This window comes from Myotis yumanensis, unplaced genomic scaffold (assembly GCF_028538775.1).
Source record: "Myotis yumanensis isolate MYYU_CA2020_CCGP unplaced genomic scaffold, mMyoYum1.0.hap1 SCAF_10, whole genome shotgun sequence".
NCBI classification, from domain to species: Eukaryota; Metazoa; Chordata; class Mammalia; order Chiroptera; family Vespertilionidae; genus Myotis; species Myotis yumanensis.
The window spans coordinates 32,466,838-32,481,880 of record NW_027223761.1 but is presented as its reverse complement, the minus strand read 5'-3'; the positions used below and the strand labels follow the sequence as shown (position 1 = coordinate 32,481,880).

The 15,043-nt window shown below is 45.7% G+C and overlaps 1 protein-coding gene across 1 annotated transcript in view; it reads left to right on the top strand.

The window, feature by feature from the left end:
* INSC (INSC spindle orientation adaptor protein) overlaps window positions 1-14,837 on the top strand; it is a 119,522-nt gene extending 104,685 nt beyond the window's left edge. Inside the window, exons 10-13 of the mRNA XM_070426663.1 lie at window positions 3,388-3,454; window positions 5,794-5,949; window positions 7,481-7,557; window positions 14,300-14,837. Coding sequence (XP_070282764.1) covers window positions 3,388-3,454; window positions 5,794-5,949; window positions 7,481-7,557; window positions 14,300-14,428 — 429 coding nt within the window. The 3' untranslated portion in view covers window positions 14,429-14,837. The remainder of the gene's footprint in view (window positions 1-3,387; window positions 3,455-5,793; window positions 5,950-7,480; window positions 7,558-14,299) is intronic.
* Window positions 14,838-15,043: the final 206 nt, after the last annotated feature.

The following is a 15,043-nucleotide window of genomic DNA, read 5'->3' as shown; positions in this document are numbered from 1 at the left end:
AGGGTGTTTCCCTCAGGCATGCCATACTCATTTTGTTTAACAAATGTTCTGGGTGCTACCACAGGAACTCATCTATAATAATAAAAGTGTAATATGCTAATTAGACCGGATGACCTTCTGGATGAAGCTGGGGCTGCGAGGGAAGCCGGGGGTCCCGGGTGCCTGTCGGCAGCCAGAGGAAAGCCCAGGTCCCAGGTGCCAGAGGGCTACTCTTGCATGAATTTTTGCATTGGGCCTCTAGTAGTGTAATTGATAAGACTGTGATGAGCATTAAATGAGTTGCTGTTTTGCTCCCCACAAAGATGTCCACATCTGAACCCCCAAATCTGTGAACAAGTTTCTTTACATGTCCAAAGGGAATTTGCAGATATGATCAGGTTAAGGATTGTGGTATAGAAGTATTGTCCTGGAATATTATCCTGGGTTGTCCAGGCAGGCCCAGTGTAACCACAAAGGTTCCTATAAGAAGGAGGTAGGAGGACTGGAGTCAGAGACCGAGATGTGATTGAGGCACCAGAGGTCAGAGTGATGTGGTACCACGAGCCAAATACTGCAAGCAGCTTCTAGACCAGTGTCAGAGGTGACACGCAAACTCATATTTTTGGTTGATTTTTCTTTGTTAAATGGCATTTAAATGTATAAAATAAATATCAAAAATATAAATCTTTGTTTTACTAAGGTTGTAAATATAAAAAAATTTCTATATTTGACACAGCACCAGAGTTAAGTTAGGGTTTTTCAAAATGCTGACAAGCTGAGCTCAAAAGGTTCGCCATCACTGTTCTAGACACTATAAAAGACAAGGACATGACTCTCTCCTAGAGTCTCCAGAAGGAACACAGCTCCATCAACACCCTGATGTTCCCTCCACTAGGCTCACTTAGGACTTCTGATCACCAGCACTGTGCGATAAGATTGTTATAGCAGCAACAGAAATCTAATACACCTTCATTAACCAAGGCACAGAAGGTTAAGAAATGTGGCCAAGGTCACATGGAAAATGAATGTCAGAGCTGAGACTTGGAACTAGGCTGATCCTTTGTGCAGCCACTACAATACATAGCTTCTCACCTAGGGCTGCCCCAGAGGCCGGTGTCCTCTCTGTTCACCAATAACTGCACAGGGAACAGCACCTTTTTGCTCAAGGGGAATGGAACTTAATTGAAAATCACCAGACAGGATGGAATTAGCCTGGGCCAGGGGAAACTGTCTGCCTGGCTCCTGTACTCTGTCCCCCGATGGCATCACCACCCGGTACCCAACAAGGTGAGCCTAAAGTCCCAGCCCTGGGCTCCACTGTGCGAAGAAACTTTGATCCCCCTTCCCCTCTATATAAGGATGTTTCAAAAGGGGGACTGGAAGCAGGGCCTAATTGGCATTTATTCAAATTGTGCTTAATTGAATACTTCATCTGCACCTAAAAAACCACATGGGGTACAGGCTCTGTAAAGAGGAAGTAATTTTCATTAACACGATCTAAATTAGCCTGACACAAAGACCTACCTAATAATTGCCATGTGATGAACCTGATGCTGCAGACAAAGGTTTCTTTTTCTTTTTAAAATTTTGTCCTTTCTCCTTTCCTTCCTCCCTCATTTCCTCCATTCCTCCATCCCTCCCTTCCCTGTTGGGTCTGTATGTCAAACGTATCTATTCAGAGAGGCCAGGCTGGTGGTGGCTGGAGTGTAGCAGCCACTGTTGTAGTTGGAGCATCGGTCATGCTCCCTGCTACTGCGGACAGTTCAGAGAAAGCCAATAGCCTTGTCTCTCCTTCCTCAGAAGACTGTGCACTCTGTGCTTCCTGGGGAACCTTCCACTTTTAACTACATCTTCAACCCATACTTTTCCTCTAACTCCTTCCACTCAGCCCACAAACACTCACTATCTTAAAAGGGGGTGGGAGGAGGGCTTCCAAGGACTAACCCTCTGGTCCCATTATCTCTTTAAAATGCGAACAGGAGCTTGTCATTCCCTTCCTAAAATGTCTGGTGGGACAGACTTGCCTTGGGATCAGCTCTTGGGGAGTTCTCTGGTCTCTCGCCTGGCAACCCATCCTGGTAACGCTTACCTCGCCCCACCCCTGCCCAGATCTGAGCTGGAAGGGCTGTAGGCACGGGTGCCACAGCACCCTAAGATGAGTACCCCTTTCCAACATCTGTGCAGTGGGAAAGTGGGGAGATAGATATTCTATTAATACGGCAAACTTTTTCTTTTTATTAAAAAGAGATTTGTTACATACATTTGTTATACAGAGTAATATGCCAATATTGAGCCAATTAAAATCTTGCTAACACTCTTTCTTGGCAAATGTCACATTACTATCTAGTAATAGTCGAGTTTCAGGTTATAAGCTGCCTAAACGGTCCTCAGGAGACCGCCAGCTGCCATCTCAGAGCAGGGCATGGCCTGTAGTTATACTGCGCCCCAAGCTTTGGAGAAGCCTTTCAAGAGATAGGCCTGCGCCAGTGAGAAACCTCATCTCATTTTATTTCACTACTTATTGTAATTACCACATGAAAGTGTCTGTTTGCATAGACGTGGTTGGATATTCATTTTGCTATTTATGTCAGGAGCAGTGTCATGGGTGGGACCTGAGTTAAAAGGTTCCAGGTTGTCAACATTTTCCAGTGGTATTTTGGCACCCTGTACATTTGGGGGTCTGCAGTGGGTCCCTTGATGGTCCACTACTTAATTCAGTTTTGTGCTGTGAGTTCTCTCTGCAACCTTGACAGCCTAGGCCTGGGAGTGGACATTGGTGAGGCTGTTGGCTGCCCAGCCCATGAGGTTGTAACTATGGCTCACTGTCCACCTGATGTCAGCATCCCTGCAGGCCCAGACCTGCAAAGTGTAGCTGAGCACGAACTTTCTCATCAGATACCCCAGAACACCTGATACCTGGGGTGTAATGCTGACTTCTATCCCACTCATGTTCTCTAACTTGGCCTTAGTCTCCGTTGATTTCAGGTTGAAAGTAGGTGGGGTTCAGTATCAGGGCAAAAAGCTAGGATGGGGTGAGCCCAATCCAGGGCAGAGGATAGCCAGGAACCTGCCAGTTCTGTCCGCATTTCAGGGCCTGGGACCAGAAGGTTCCTGCAGAAAGATGATGGGACCCCCTCTTCGCTCAGGTGACATTGTTCTCTCCAGTGGAGTCCCGGGTTCCACCCCAGGGTCACGTGCTGATGAACGGGCATCCAGTCACTGGAGAAGCAGACCTGGGTGGCAGGAGCCCATGGGGACAAAAGAAAATACCCTGGAAGTACGGGCCAGGTGTGCAGGACGGAGTCACAGGCTGAAGGAAAGCCTGCTAGCCCCGGCTCAGCTGCTTGTAGAGCGCACCTTTTGGCTCAGGTGTGCCCACTTTCTTAGCTTCTCAATCCTCTTTTCCAGATTGTGACAATCTTGGCAAACATGTCTGTCCTGGAGCAGTGCGCCTCGGACATCATTCAGGAGAACGGTATGTGTTTTCAGCGCGAGCATGTTGTGTGGGTGATGTGGCCATACAGAACTGCGGGCCTTTGTGTTTGTGTGCAGGCTATGCGGAGGCTCATGCATGTGTACATGTAGGTCTCCACAATTGCATGAGCATGTATATGTGTGCTTATGTGTGCAGCTGGCCAATGTGTAACTGTTTGCTTGTCTTCATGAGGCTTCAGTTCCAGTGGGAGACAGCGAACAAGGAGATAGAGAAGGCCAGATGATGGTAGTGACCCGAGGAAGATAAAGTGGGGAGGGGTAAGGTAGACCCAAGGTAGGAGGCTGGCAGGGCATTTTCACTAGGATGGTAAAGAGAAGACAAAGATTTCATTATGATCCAAAGAGTAAAAATTCATTCCTACAAAAGGACGTATTCCAATTTTCAGTCATTCTGATCCAATTGGCTTTGGCCTCAGTACAACGCTGAAGAGCCTGAGGAGTGGGGGGCAGGTCAGGGCCAGCTGGATCCCTCAACACCTCACCTGAGAGCATTGCTTTTGCACTTTCTCCCCCTCCCACCTCCTGCTGGGTTGTCACCAAGGTCCATGTGAGGTGAGCCAGGTTTCAGTGCCTGGGTCCTGTAGAAAGATGACGGGACCCCCATCACCTGGGAACAAAGTGGTGAGGGCTTCCTGTGACTGGGAAATAAGGCAGCAATTAGCAATGGGTTGGAAACCAGAGATGCTAATGAGCCCACCAGTTGCCTCTGTTGTTGCTAAATCCCCTTTTCCCAGGTTGCCCTGTGGTTTAAACAAACATACACGTTCTGCATCCCCCATTGCTCTAATACTAATTGAAATACATCATTTTGTGTTCATTCTATGTGATGAGCTAATAATGAAAAACGTTCCTGAACCAGTTGGGAAGCTGGGAGCCCAAGGGGTGTCATTGTGGCCTATTCCTTCAGTACTTAGAGCCTTAAGTTCAACTGGTCAGCAGGAGTGTAATGCAGAGGCCCGTGGATTTGGGATTGGACTATCTGGCATCTGTAGAGGGTTTTATGATTCATAAAGTGCTATGGAAGGGCTCAATCAGTCCATAGTTATTGAGATCTACTATGTGCCTGGCATTGTGCTAAACAAATAAACACGGACATCAATAAATCCTTGCCTTAATCCTGGAGGAGGTCACAGTTTAGAAGGAGAGGCCAATTTGATAAGAGTGACAACATGACAAAAGTGTGACAGCCACAATAAGACAGTGCAGTGGAGGGAGGGTAACATAGCAGCTGATACCATTAAAACTGGAAAAAGTGCTACTATTTACTAGCTGTATGACCTCTGCACTTCCATCTGCAAAATGGGAACAGTAGGAACACCTACCTCATAGGGCTGATGGGAGGATAGCATGTTAGAAGTGTACCTGGCACAGAATGAGCACTATGCCAAGTGTATCTGCTCTTTCAGGAAACAATGGCAGTCCCCATGGCCCAACTGAAGAGAGTTTGATGAAGAGACTATTTATAAAAGTGGGGCAGCACCTGAGGGATCTGCAGTAATGATGACACAGACAGTAGGCCTCCTGGGCCGGACAGGGCAGGCCCTGTTGCACAGGCTGGACTTTGAAAGGGGTTGTCTTCCCAGGATGCATTTGGCTCTGATGTCTCTTGCCCTGCAGTCTGGTCATGTCATCTTTGTGCTTCCCCAAATTGTGTATGATGGTGGTGATGGGGGGCTGGATGAAGGGCAGTGGGAGGTCAGATAACTGCATGACTCTGAAAAGACACTTCACCCTCTGGGTCTCAAAGGGAATTATACTAATACCAAATTCAAGACTATTGGAGGTTTTATGGCAGGGGTCCTCAAACTATGGCCCGTGGGCCACATGCAAATACAAATATTGTATTTGTTCCCATTTTGTTTTTTTACTTCAAAATAAGATATGTGCAGTGTGCATAGGAATTTGTTCATAGTTTTTTTTTTTTTAAACTATAGTCCGGCCCTCCAACGGTCTGAGGGACAGTGAACTGGCCCCCTGTTTAAAAAGTTTGAGGACCCCTGTTTTAGGGGATCATGTACTTACTATGCATTTAGCACGGTATCAGATATGTAGTCAAAAAGCCCAGTAATAGCATTTAAAAAGTAAAAAGGGATGTCCTCCAGGGGTCCTTTCCAAGTACGGTGACTTGGTACATGGAATTAGAGACACCCCAGGGCAGAAGGAGTAGAAGAGGTGGGCTTGTCTAGCTTCTTTCCCGTGTGTGATATCCCCTCAGTCATTCTGACAGCCTTTACTCCAGCCCTGCAGCTATCCATCCAGCAGGTTCCAAGAAGACTCCCCACTGGAATGAGTGACAACTATTCATTGCCTCTTGCCCAGGGGTCCAGCTTATCATGGGCATGCTGTCCGAGAAGCCAAGATCTGGGACCCCAGCTGAGGTGGCCGCCTGTGAGCGAGTCCAGCAGAAGGCTGCAGTGACCCTGGCCCGTCTCAGCCAAGACCCAGACGTGGCACAGGAGGCCGTGCGGCTGAGCTGTAAGTGGTACTGGCTGTAGCAGAAGTGGAGTTGGGGGGTGGGGGAGCAGCCTTGATTTCACAGTGGCAACAGAGGTCTGGCTGGGCTGAGCCCCACTCTCTGGGTGCAGGGAAATGCTGGCATGGAGGCCTGGGGTGCAGCCCCTAGTCTAGCTTCTAATTTGGGGCTGAAGCAAGAGAGAGGAAGGATCTAGGGAGGTTTTAGTTGGCCAGAACCATGACTCACCTGCAGACTTCCTGTTCATCAGGACTGCATTTCTTCATCCAACTAATTCATTTCCTAATTCAGTTATTCACTTATTTGTTTACCCATTTGTTCATTCACTCATCAATTCATCCTTTTGTTTATTCATTCATTAGCACATTTATTACTTATTCACCATTAACTCATTTATTAATTCACTCATTAAATCACTCATTCCTTCAGTTAGTCACTTATTTACCCAACAAATGCTGGGCTCTGTTCTTAGTGCTAGGCATGTAACATCAACTATAGCATTGTCCTGACCACAGGCACTTAGACACCTATGGGGTGGCAGGTGTGAAAAGAAACATTTGCACTTGAACATCATAGAGCAATACTCAGAGCATGTCCATAGCACATTTGCTACACAAGGGAAGTAGCCCACATTCATCTGGGTGGGTCAGAGAATATTTTAGCAAGGAGGTGAGTCGTCAGCTGTGGTTTGAGGAGTTATCCTGGTGTTAAGGTTGAGAAAGGGCTCTCCAGATAGAGACAGTATCATGCCTGTCCTCCAGGCACAACAAGGTTGGCAAGAGGTGACCCTGTGGCACCAGAGCGTTCCAGCTTCATAAGACCTTATGGAAGATACATATACAGAATGTGTCACACACCTTTTTTTAAAAAAAAATATTTTATTGATTTTTTACAGAGAGGAGGGGAGAGGGGTAGAGAGATAGAAACATCAATGAGAGAGAAACAGCGATAGTTTGCCTCCTGCACACCCCCTGCTGGGGATTGAGCCCACAAGCCTGGCATGTGCTCTGAGAATCAAACTGGTCACCTCCTGCTGCATGGGGCGAGGCTCAATCTACTGAGCGACACCAGCTGGGCAACAACATATTTTCTGATAGGTAATTGAGAAATAAAAGGTGCCGACCGTTCCACTGATAAAGATGCAAACACTAAATGTGGCTCTGGTAAAATCAGAGGTACCTCCACAGAAGTAGCTTTTTAGGGAGACCTGTGCCACCTTGGCTGCAGTTTTAACCAAGTTCAGTCCCAGCCAGGGTTCTGGCACTTAGGGGTTTGGTTTTGACACTGCAGCTCATCCTGGCCCTGACGAGGGTCTGTTCACACCTGAGGGAGTAGGCCTCCACCACGAGCTCCCCCAGGTGGGTTCACTCTCCTTCCCCGGCTGACTGATCAGCTGACAGGGACGCTGGGAGCCACCTGCTTCCACAGGCCCCACACGGAGAGCTGTGCGAGAGAGAGTGGAGCACCCCTGGCTCAGGCCTGGCCAGGCTGGTCCCCACCCAGAGCTTGAGGTTCTCTGTGTGTTTCACGCAGGTATGTCCCGCCTCATTGAACTCTGCCGATCGCCCTCAGAGAGGAACAGCAGTGACGCCGTGCTGGTGGCCTGCCTGGTGAGTTCACAGTCTTCCCCATCTTTTCCCCTGGTCATGGGAGCTGGCTATGTCATGGTTGGCTTGCATAAGCCATGTAACTTCTCTGGGCTTCAACTTTTCTCTTCAAAATGATGATAAGAGTAATACTTGTTCACTTAATTAATAAAATTTTGGAGACAATTACATGAAGTCATGTATGTGAAAGATGGGAGGCTGGGAGCCACAAACCTAGGTTCTAGGGAATCTGAACAATGATCAAGACTGAGTGGCTGGCGGCGGGATGCTAGGCGGTGTTAGTGATGTCACTGTGTCCGATGTACGTGGGAGCTAGGGTGTGGATGTCTCCTGCCTCTTCCAAACCGGACACAGTGAGAAAGCTTCCCTCCCCTCCTCGGAAGGAAGCATTGTGGCTTCCTTCTCTCCTTTGTGGAACAGGACAGGAGGAAATAGGACGGGACAGAGAATATTATTCAGCCAGCCACCAGGGCCTTCACCTGAACCAAGCAAGTGCATCCTGGGAAGTCCCCACCCGACTTCTCCTTGCTGTTTAGGTCTCTCATTAATTCATCCCATAGCACCAGATGGGGAATGTATGCTTTGTCTCTGAACTCCTCCCTGATGTGGTGTAACAGATCCCAAAGCAGAGCAGCTTCCAGTTGGAAGCATGAAGGAGCAGGGAAGCCATTGGATAAATAGACCCATTTAGCTTCCAGATCCTTGATTGGTCCTCAAAAGATGCAAGGGAGAAGTGATGGATTTAGAGATCCTTCAAGCTCTTTCACAGTAAAGCCCCCTCTCACCCATCTTGTTTTAACTGAGTTCATCTCATTTCTGGGAGTTCCTGATGGGCACTGTGGGGTAGCAACAGCAGGGCCTTACAGTCAGACACACCTGTCTTGGTTTTGCCATTAATGAGCTGTGTGACACTGGGTAGATCACTAAATGCTATACATTTTATTCAATAAATATTTACTGAGTTATTCTATCTGAAAATGCACTCCTCTAGGCTACGAGGATATAGCTGTGAAAAAAAGAGACAAAAAATCTATGCTGTCATGGGCTTTTATTCTGGTACATGTAGAACAACCTTAACCTTTCTTGCACCTTGGTGATCTGGTGAAGCTTATGAACCCCTTGTCAGAATGATGTTTTGAACATATACAATAAAATATATAGAATTAAAAAGGAATCCAAGTATATTAAAACTACTGGCCTGATGCACAAATTCGTGCACATTGAAAGATAATTAATTAGAAGAAATATTTTAATATCGCTATTCGCCCTTTCTCTATAATAGAAGTGTCAACCAAATTCACAATCAATAATGACAGGTGGAAACATATGCATGTGATTGGAGCCAGCGTGAGCTTTATATGTATCGCACATGTGCGAGTCAACTTAGCCTTTTATAGATATAGAATAAACTTGCTTAATTAGACCTGCTTTCTGATGTAGCTAAACTTTTTCCAGCCTGGTGAGGCACCCCAACTTCTCTTTTAGGTAATCATCAGCAATACAGCAGTAAATATCAACATGAAGCAGATTATTATTGTAGATCATGCAGGGAGAACAAAGGGTAAAATATATAACTGCAGCAGTGATTGACTATATTCTGTGCAGTGAGAAACCTAAAGTCATTTTCAAGGTCCACCATTTCTTACTTCTTTCAGTCAGGTCAAGTTTCTAAGCTTTCTAAATTTCCGTTTTCTGATTAATGAAAAGAAAATAGGATTCCACTGAATCTCCTATCTACCTACTCCAGGACTTCTATGAGGATCAAATGAGATGAGGCACAGAAAAATGCTTCACTGACATTTGGTTCAGTGTAAAGTGTTTCCATCTGGCTATAAAGCAAGTTGTGTTCATGGGCTGAAGAAACTGCAAGGAGGCTAGTCACTAGGGAGAGGAAGCTTGGCGTTGCTATGTGATGTCATTACCTGGACGGACACTTAGCATATTAGCCTTTTATATATATAGATAATTATAGAGTATTTAAACATGTGTACTTTTAACTAATAACTTAAATAAGATTGAGCAGTGAGTCTAATAAGCATTGTAACTTGCCTACCAATGAGCGTCAATGGTATTTGAAGTTACCTACCACAATTATGAGATATGAAAGTTCCTGGGATTTCTACTGGTGAACAAATCTCAGGGCTTGCTGATACTTCATGGTTTGTTGCTACATCCACAATAGTAAGAAAGGCTAAGTTTCAATGAGAGATTAGTGAATGTAAAGATGTGATTTTCTGGGTTCACAGAGCTTCTTAACACTTGGAGTGGGGGAAACGAGTTAAGTCGGCTCGCGTGAATTGCGCGTACTCCGCGGGAGCCGTCTTAACTCGGTTCATATAGATTTGCAGTGGAGTGCGGGAAACGTGTAAACTCGGGCCGATTGTAACTGCGTATTACCAAATATTTGTTTGTTTGCCGTTCACAAAGATACCTACCTGCGTATGCGAACCGTTTCATACCCATTGGGGTAATAGGTATCATAAAAATCCCTGATTTTGCGCGGGAAACCTAAATAATTGCCCGCGCCATCTTATATTTTGGCGGGAAATTCACCCCACACCGGAGTGTTAATTCTGTCTGGTCTAGTGAATCAAACAGAGAAGATTAATACCTGGCAAACATAATAATTGCTCCCAACTCCCATTATCTTCACAACTCAGGCAGCTAGCAACTGCTTGACACTAACCAGGCCCTGAGGAAGTGTTGGGAACCTATAAAGCTCCATTCAGATACATGGGCTTGCTGTGATTCCTCTTTCATTTATGTCATTAGTTTGAAGAAGAGCACACAGAAAGGCTTAGCCACTATCTTCAATCTCCTAAAGGGTTTTCCAGTGGAAAGGGGATTAAATTTATCCTTGTGGACAAGTTGCTGGATGCAGAAGAGAGCCCCTCTCTTCCTAAATCACCCTCCATCTAGCTACGGGGCTAATTTTCCTCATGACAGTTTACAACCATGACACTCCATGACCAATCCTTCCATGGTCCCCATTACCTACAGCCTGCTGTCCATGTGGTTCAGCCCTTCACAGTGGGAATCCCACCCACCTTAGGCTCTGGAGGCCTCCCACTGCCTCCAGGCCCCGTCCTCCTGGCTAGGCCAGAGTGCTATGAGCCACCCAACACTACCCTTGTCCCTTGTCCCAAGTAGATACCCTTTTTAGAGCTCTGCCAGCACCTCCTTCAAGGCTTAGATCAAAACACCTCTCCTCCATGCAGCTTTCTGGGAGCTCTCCATGCTCAAGATAGTAGCACACAGCATGCACCTGGGCCTGCCTGCTTGGATTTTGTTTTCCCCAGTAGGAGGCAGGTTGAGTTCTCTGGTATTCTGGGTGTTATAAAGGGAGGCTCTTAGAATTGAAACACAGCCAGCCTGATGCTGAAGACCTTGACTTTTGACCAGACCATCTTGTCTCCAGACATGCTTTCTCCCCTATGCCTTATGGTCCTGGTCTTGTTACCTTGGCTCATGAAGGGATTTGAATTTCTCCCCTTCTAGCCTGAGGCCTTCTTGTGGTCAGGATCCTTTTCCAGCTCTTTGTTTCTCCATAGGACTTTGGGTTTGGTGACTGTTTTGGCTTGGCTGAGGAACTGATAGACTTGGCCACCCTCAGCACCCCCTGCTGGTGAGTGTTTGTGGTTTGGCTGCCAGAAGGGCCTCCGTATTTGAGTGCTGCCCCCTGGCTGGTGAGACGGAGGTACTAGGCGCCTTGCCTGGTGGGTGGAGTTGGAGGCTGCCTCTCCTGCCCGTCCTCAAGGTGTTCTTTCCAGCTTCAAAGGCTCCTTTCAGGGGAATGGGAGACATTTCAGTGGTTGCTTCCCACATCTGCGAAAGTGGCAGCACAGATTGTCTCCTGCAAACAGGCTTGATTTTTCCTTAATGAAGCAGCTGTCAGTGGGCTGCTGGGCTTGTTAAATACTTACGTGTTTTCAGACTGTCTGGGAATGAGATCCTGAGTTGATTGGTTGTTAATTCTCCAAGGAAAGTAGAGGCTGAGAGAGAAAGGCTTTGGGAGGGTGGGAGGTCCTTTAAGCCCCTGGGCCCTGAGGAGAGGGTGCTCCCAGATGGTTGGGGTTCATGTCTTGTAGACTTTCTAGGGACTCTGTGTATCTATTTGCTTTTGTGTTTTTTTCAGGTCTGTTTCTAGTTCTCTCTCTTCTGTTTTGTTTTTGCTTTTCTTTCCTTCTAGAGCAGTGGTTCTCAACCTTCCTAATGCCTCGACCCTTTAATACAGTTCCTCATGTTGTGGTGACCCCAACCATAGAATTATTTTTGTTGCTATTTCCTAACTGTAATTTTGCTAATGTTATGAATCATAATGTAAATATCTGATATGCAGGATGTATTTTCATTGTTACAAATTGAACATAATTAAAACATAGTGATTAATCACAAAAACAATATGTAATTATATATGTGTTTTCTGATGGTCTTAAGTGACCCCTGTGAAAGGGTCGTTCGACCCCCAAAGGGGTGGCGACCCACAGGTTGAGAACCGCTGTTCTAGAGGTTGCCTCCTCTCTTAGAGGTTTCTCTCTCTCCTTCTTTCCCTTTCTCTCTTTCTTTTTATTCCCGCCAGACCTCTCTCTCCTCCTCATCCTGACTCTTCACCTCTCCCTACCTCTCTCCTATGCTTCCTGCCCAGGGGTGTGTTCTCTCTCTCTTTTTTTTGGTCATCATCGCTTCTTTCCATCTCCCTTTCATGCATGGTTTCATTTTTTTCATCAGTTTATCTTTGTATCTCTGTTTTAATATTACCTTTTTGTTACTTTTTTTCTGTTGTCTCCTTTTCTCTGTCTCTGCTACTTTCTTCTATCTTGGTATGGGTTTATTTTCTCTCTTTGTCTAGTTTTTCTTCCTTCTTCCTTTTTGCTTTATTTTTATCCCTGTTGATGTAAAATACATCCATGGTCTCACCTCTTCTGCTGAAGATCCTGGCTTGTTTTTACTGTGATAACTCAAGGGTAATGGGGTTATTTCTCGCTGTTGGATCAAGAGCAATCAGAAAGTGATATGGACTCAGCCTCTCTAGCCCTTAGGGATATCATAGCCCAGGGGAAAGAGGACACACTAATAAGAGATAGTCTCCTGGAGTCTACTTCCTGGAGAAAACCAAGACAGAGACACATGCCCCTCTTAACGCACTGGACATGGCAGAGCCTGTTAGTCCCACAGCCAACTAAAGCCATCCTCTCCTTCCACCAACTTGGTGATTTTCAGCCATAGGTTACCTCTCGTGTCTAGGTAATAAGTTCTATGCCCACCTTAAACTCAATATAAACTAGTGTCCTGGGCTTGCGCATCCTGCTGTGTGGGTAGGTATGAGAGCTCTGGAGTTGAACTTCCGTGTGATCTCAGGAAGGCCACTTTCTCTCTCTGAGCCCATTCCCTCTCTGAGCCTTAGTGTCCTTATTTCCAAATTGGGGATCACAAAACTTACCTTGCAGTATCCTGAAGGACTAAATAAAACACTAGGTTGGCCTTCTTCCTTCTTTGCTTCTTCTGCCACTCCAGATATTGCTCCCTGTCTTTGTTTCCCAGGGGAAGGACATCCTTAAGCTCCCACCTTGTTTCCTGATGTGTACAGGTTCTAGAAGAGGGAAGGAATTCGTATTTATTGAGCACTTAGTATGCATTACTTCAGCTCCCTGGTAAAGAGGTCTGTATAGATGCACAGCTCACATGTGCAGTTTCAGGTAGCTCTAGCAGTAGACTCAATTTTAAAGCACTTTATTTGATCCTTTTTTTCAGCAAACATTTATTGAGTCCCATGCCAGCCCCTGTTCTACCTGCTGTAGATACAGAAAAAAATAAATAAAATAAAACAGTCTGTACCCTTGAGGAGCTCAGAGTGTAGTGTGGGAGATACACACTTAAAAGACAATTGCAGTCATGTATGAGAAGGTTAAGGTCAGTGCAGGGACCATGCACAGGGGCGGGAGGAACTGCCTCTGCTTTAAGGAATCAGGGGAGGCTTCTTAGAGGAGGTGACAGTGGGACCAGCTTCGCAGGATGAACGCAACTCCTGGCTAGAAAAGAGTGGGGAGGGACTTCATGTCATGGAGAGCAGCTGAGCAAGGGCACGTGAGTGTGAAACAGGGTAGCATACTCCGGAAAGTGAAACTCATTTTGTAAAGATCTGAGCAGTGATTTCATTCTGCTTGCACCTCTCTTTCCTGTTCATCCACATCTCAGTGGCAGAATCTCCACCTCCTTCAACTTTATGACCTTCTTTCCTCTCTCTTTCTTTCTTCCCTCCTTCTCGTCTCATAATGCTTTGCTCAGAACATAGTGGAATTTATGGATAAGTGAATGGCCCTTGCCATTCTAGGGTTCCTCTAAGGATCTGGAAGCATCTACTGATGCCCCTGGCAGTTCTTGTCTATAGGATGACCATATATTTCACTAAGTTGACCAGATCCTTAAAATGACAGATATTGAAAACAATCAGGCTCCTAGGATGGCTGAGAAACCAAGATGGCAAGATGATTATTAAGATCATGAAGACTTTCAGATGACATCCACCATGGTGACCAAGGTGCAAATGAAACCAGGGGACCAAGTGATACGATTGCTATGATGACCAAAAGAACCAGATGACTAAAGGTGTTAGGGTGACAATCAGATCAAATTACCTGGTAAACAAGCCACTTCCTGAAATGTATCTCTCTGGGAGTTGAAGGAAATACATGCACCTGAGCGGAGCCCATTCCAACTCGTGTCATCTCTTCTGTTTTCTTCCCAGGCTGCCCTGCGTAGATTGGCCGGGGTCTGTCCTGAAGGCCTCCAGGACTCCGACTTCCAGCAACTGGTCCAGCCCCGGCTTGTGGACTCTTTCTTACTCTGCAGCAACATGGAGGAGAGTTTTGTGTAGCGAGTGTGGGAGAGGAAAGGCATTTGGCCCCATTCTCTTGCCCCTCTGAGCACACACCAGCCCCCTCACCTCATTATTTATACTTAATTTATTTTTTACATGAAGTGGACATAGGTCTAAATATTCTAGCAACATCATCAGGCAGTCTGTGTTCCTTGGGAGTCTTTTTTGTTTTTATTTTTTGACTTCTGTGACTTTTCAGTTGCAGATGTTGAAATGCATAATGGCTAATATGACAGATTGTCATGGGTGATTTCACTTCATCTTGCTTTCTCTACTCTCACTATATAATCTTGCCTCATTTTTTAAAACTTGGCAACCAAAGTATTATAACTACCTAGAATTTTTTTAAAAAGTGGATTTGCTCTTTCTAAAAGATTTTAAATGAAATTCATAGTTGGACAGAATATACTAGAAGGAAACTTATTCTTTAATAAATGAAATCATACTAAATTTGTCTCGGATTTTTCTGAATAAATTATGGCTTAGACTAACTTCTTGCTTCCCAAGGTTTTATGCCATAAAAATTTCCCACTGTTAAAGCTGCACAGAGAGTTGTATTGTTTTCATAGGTATATAAATGGGTAAAGTTCTAAGTTAGTGGGAAATAAAAAA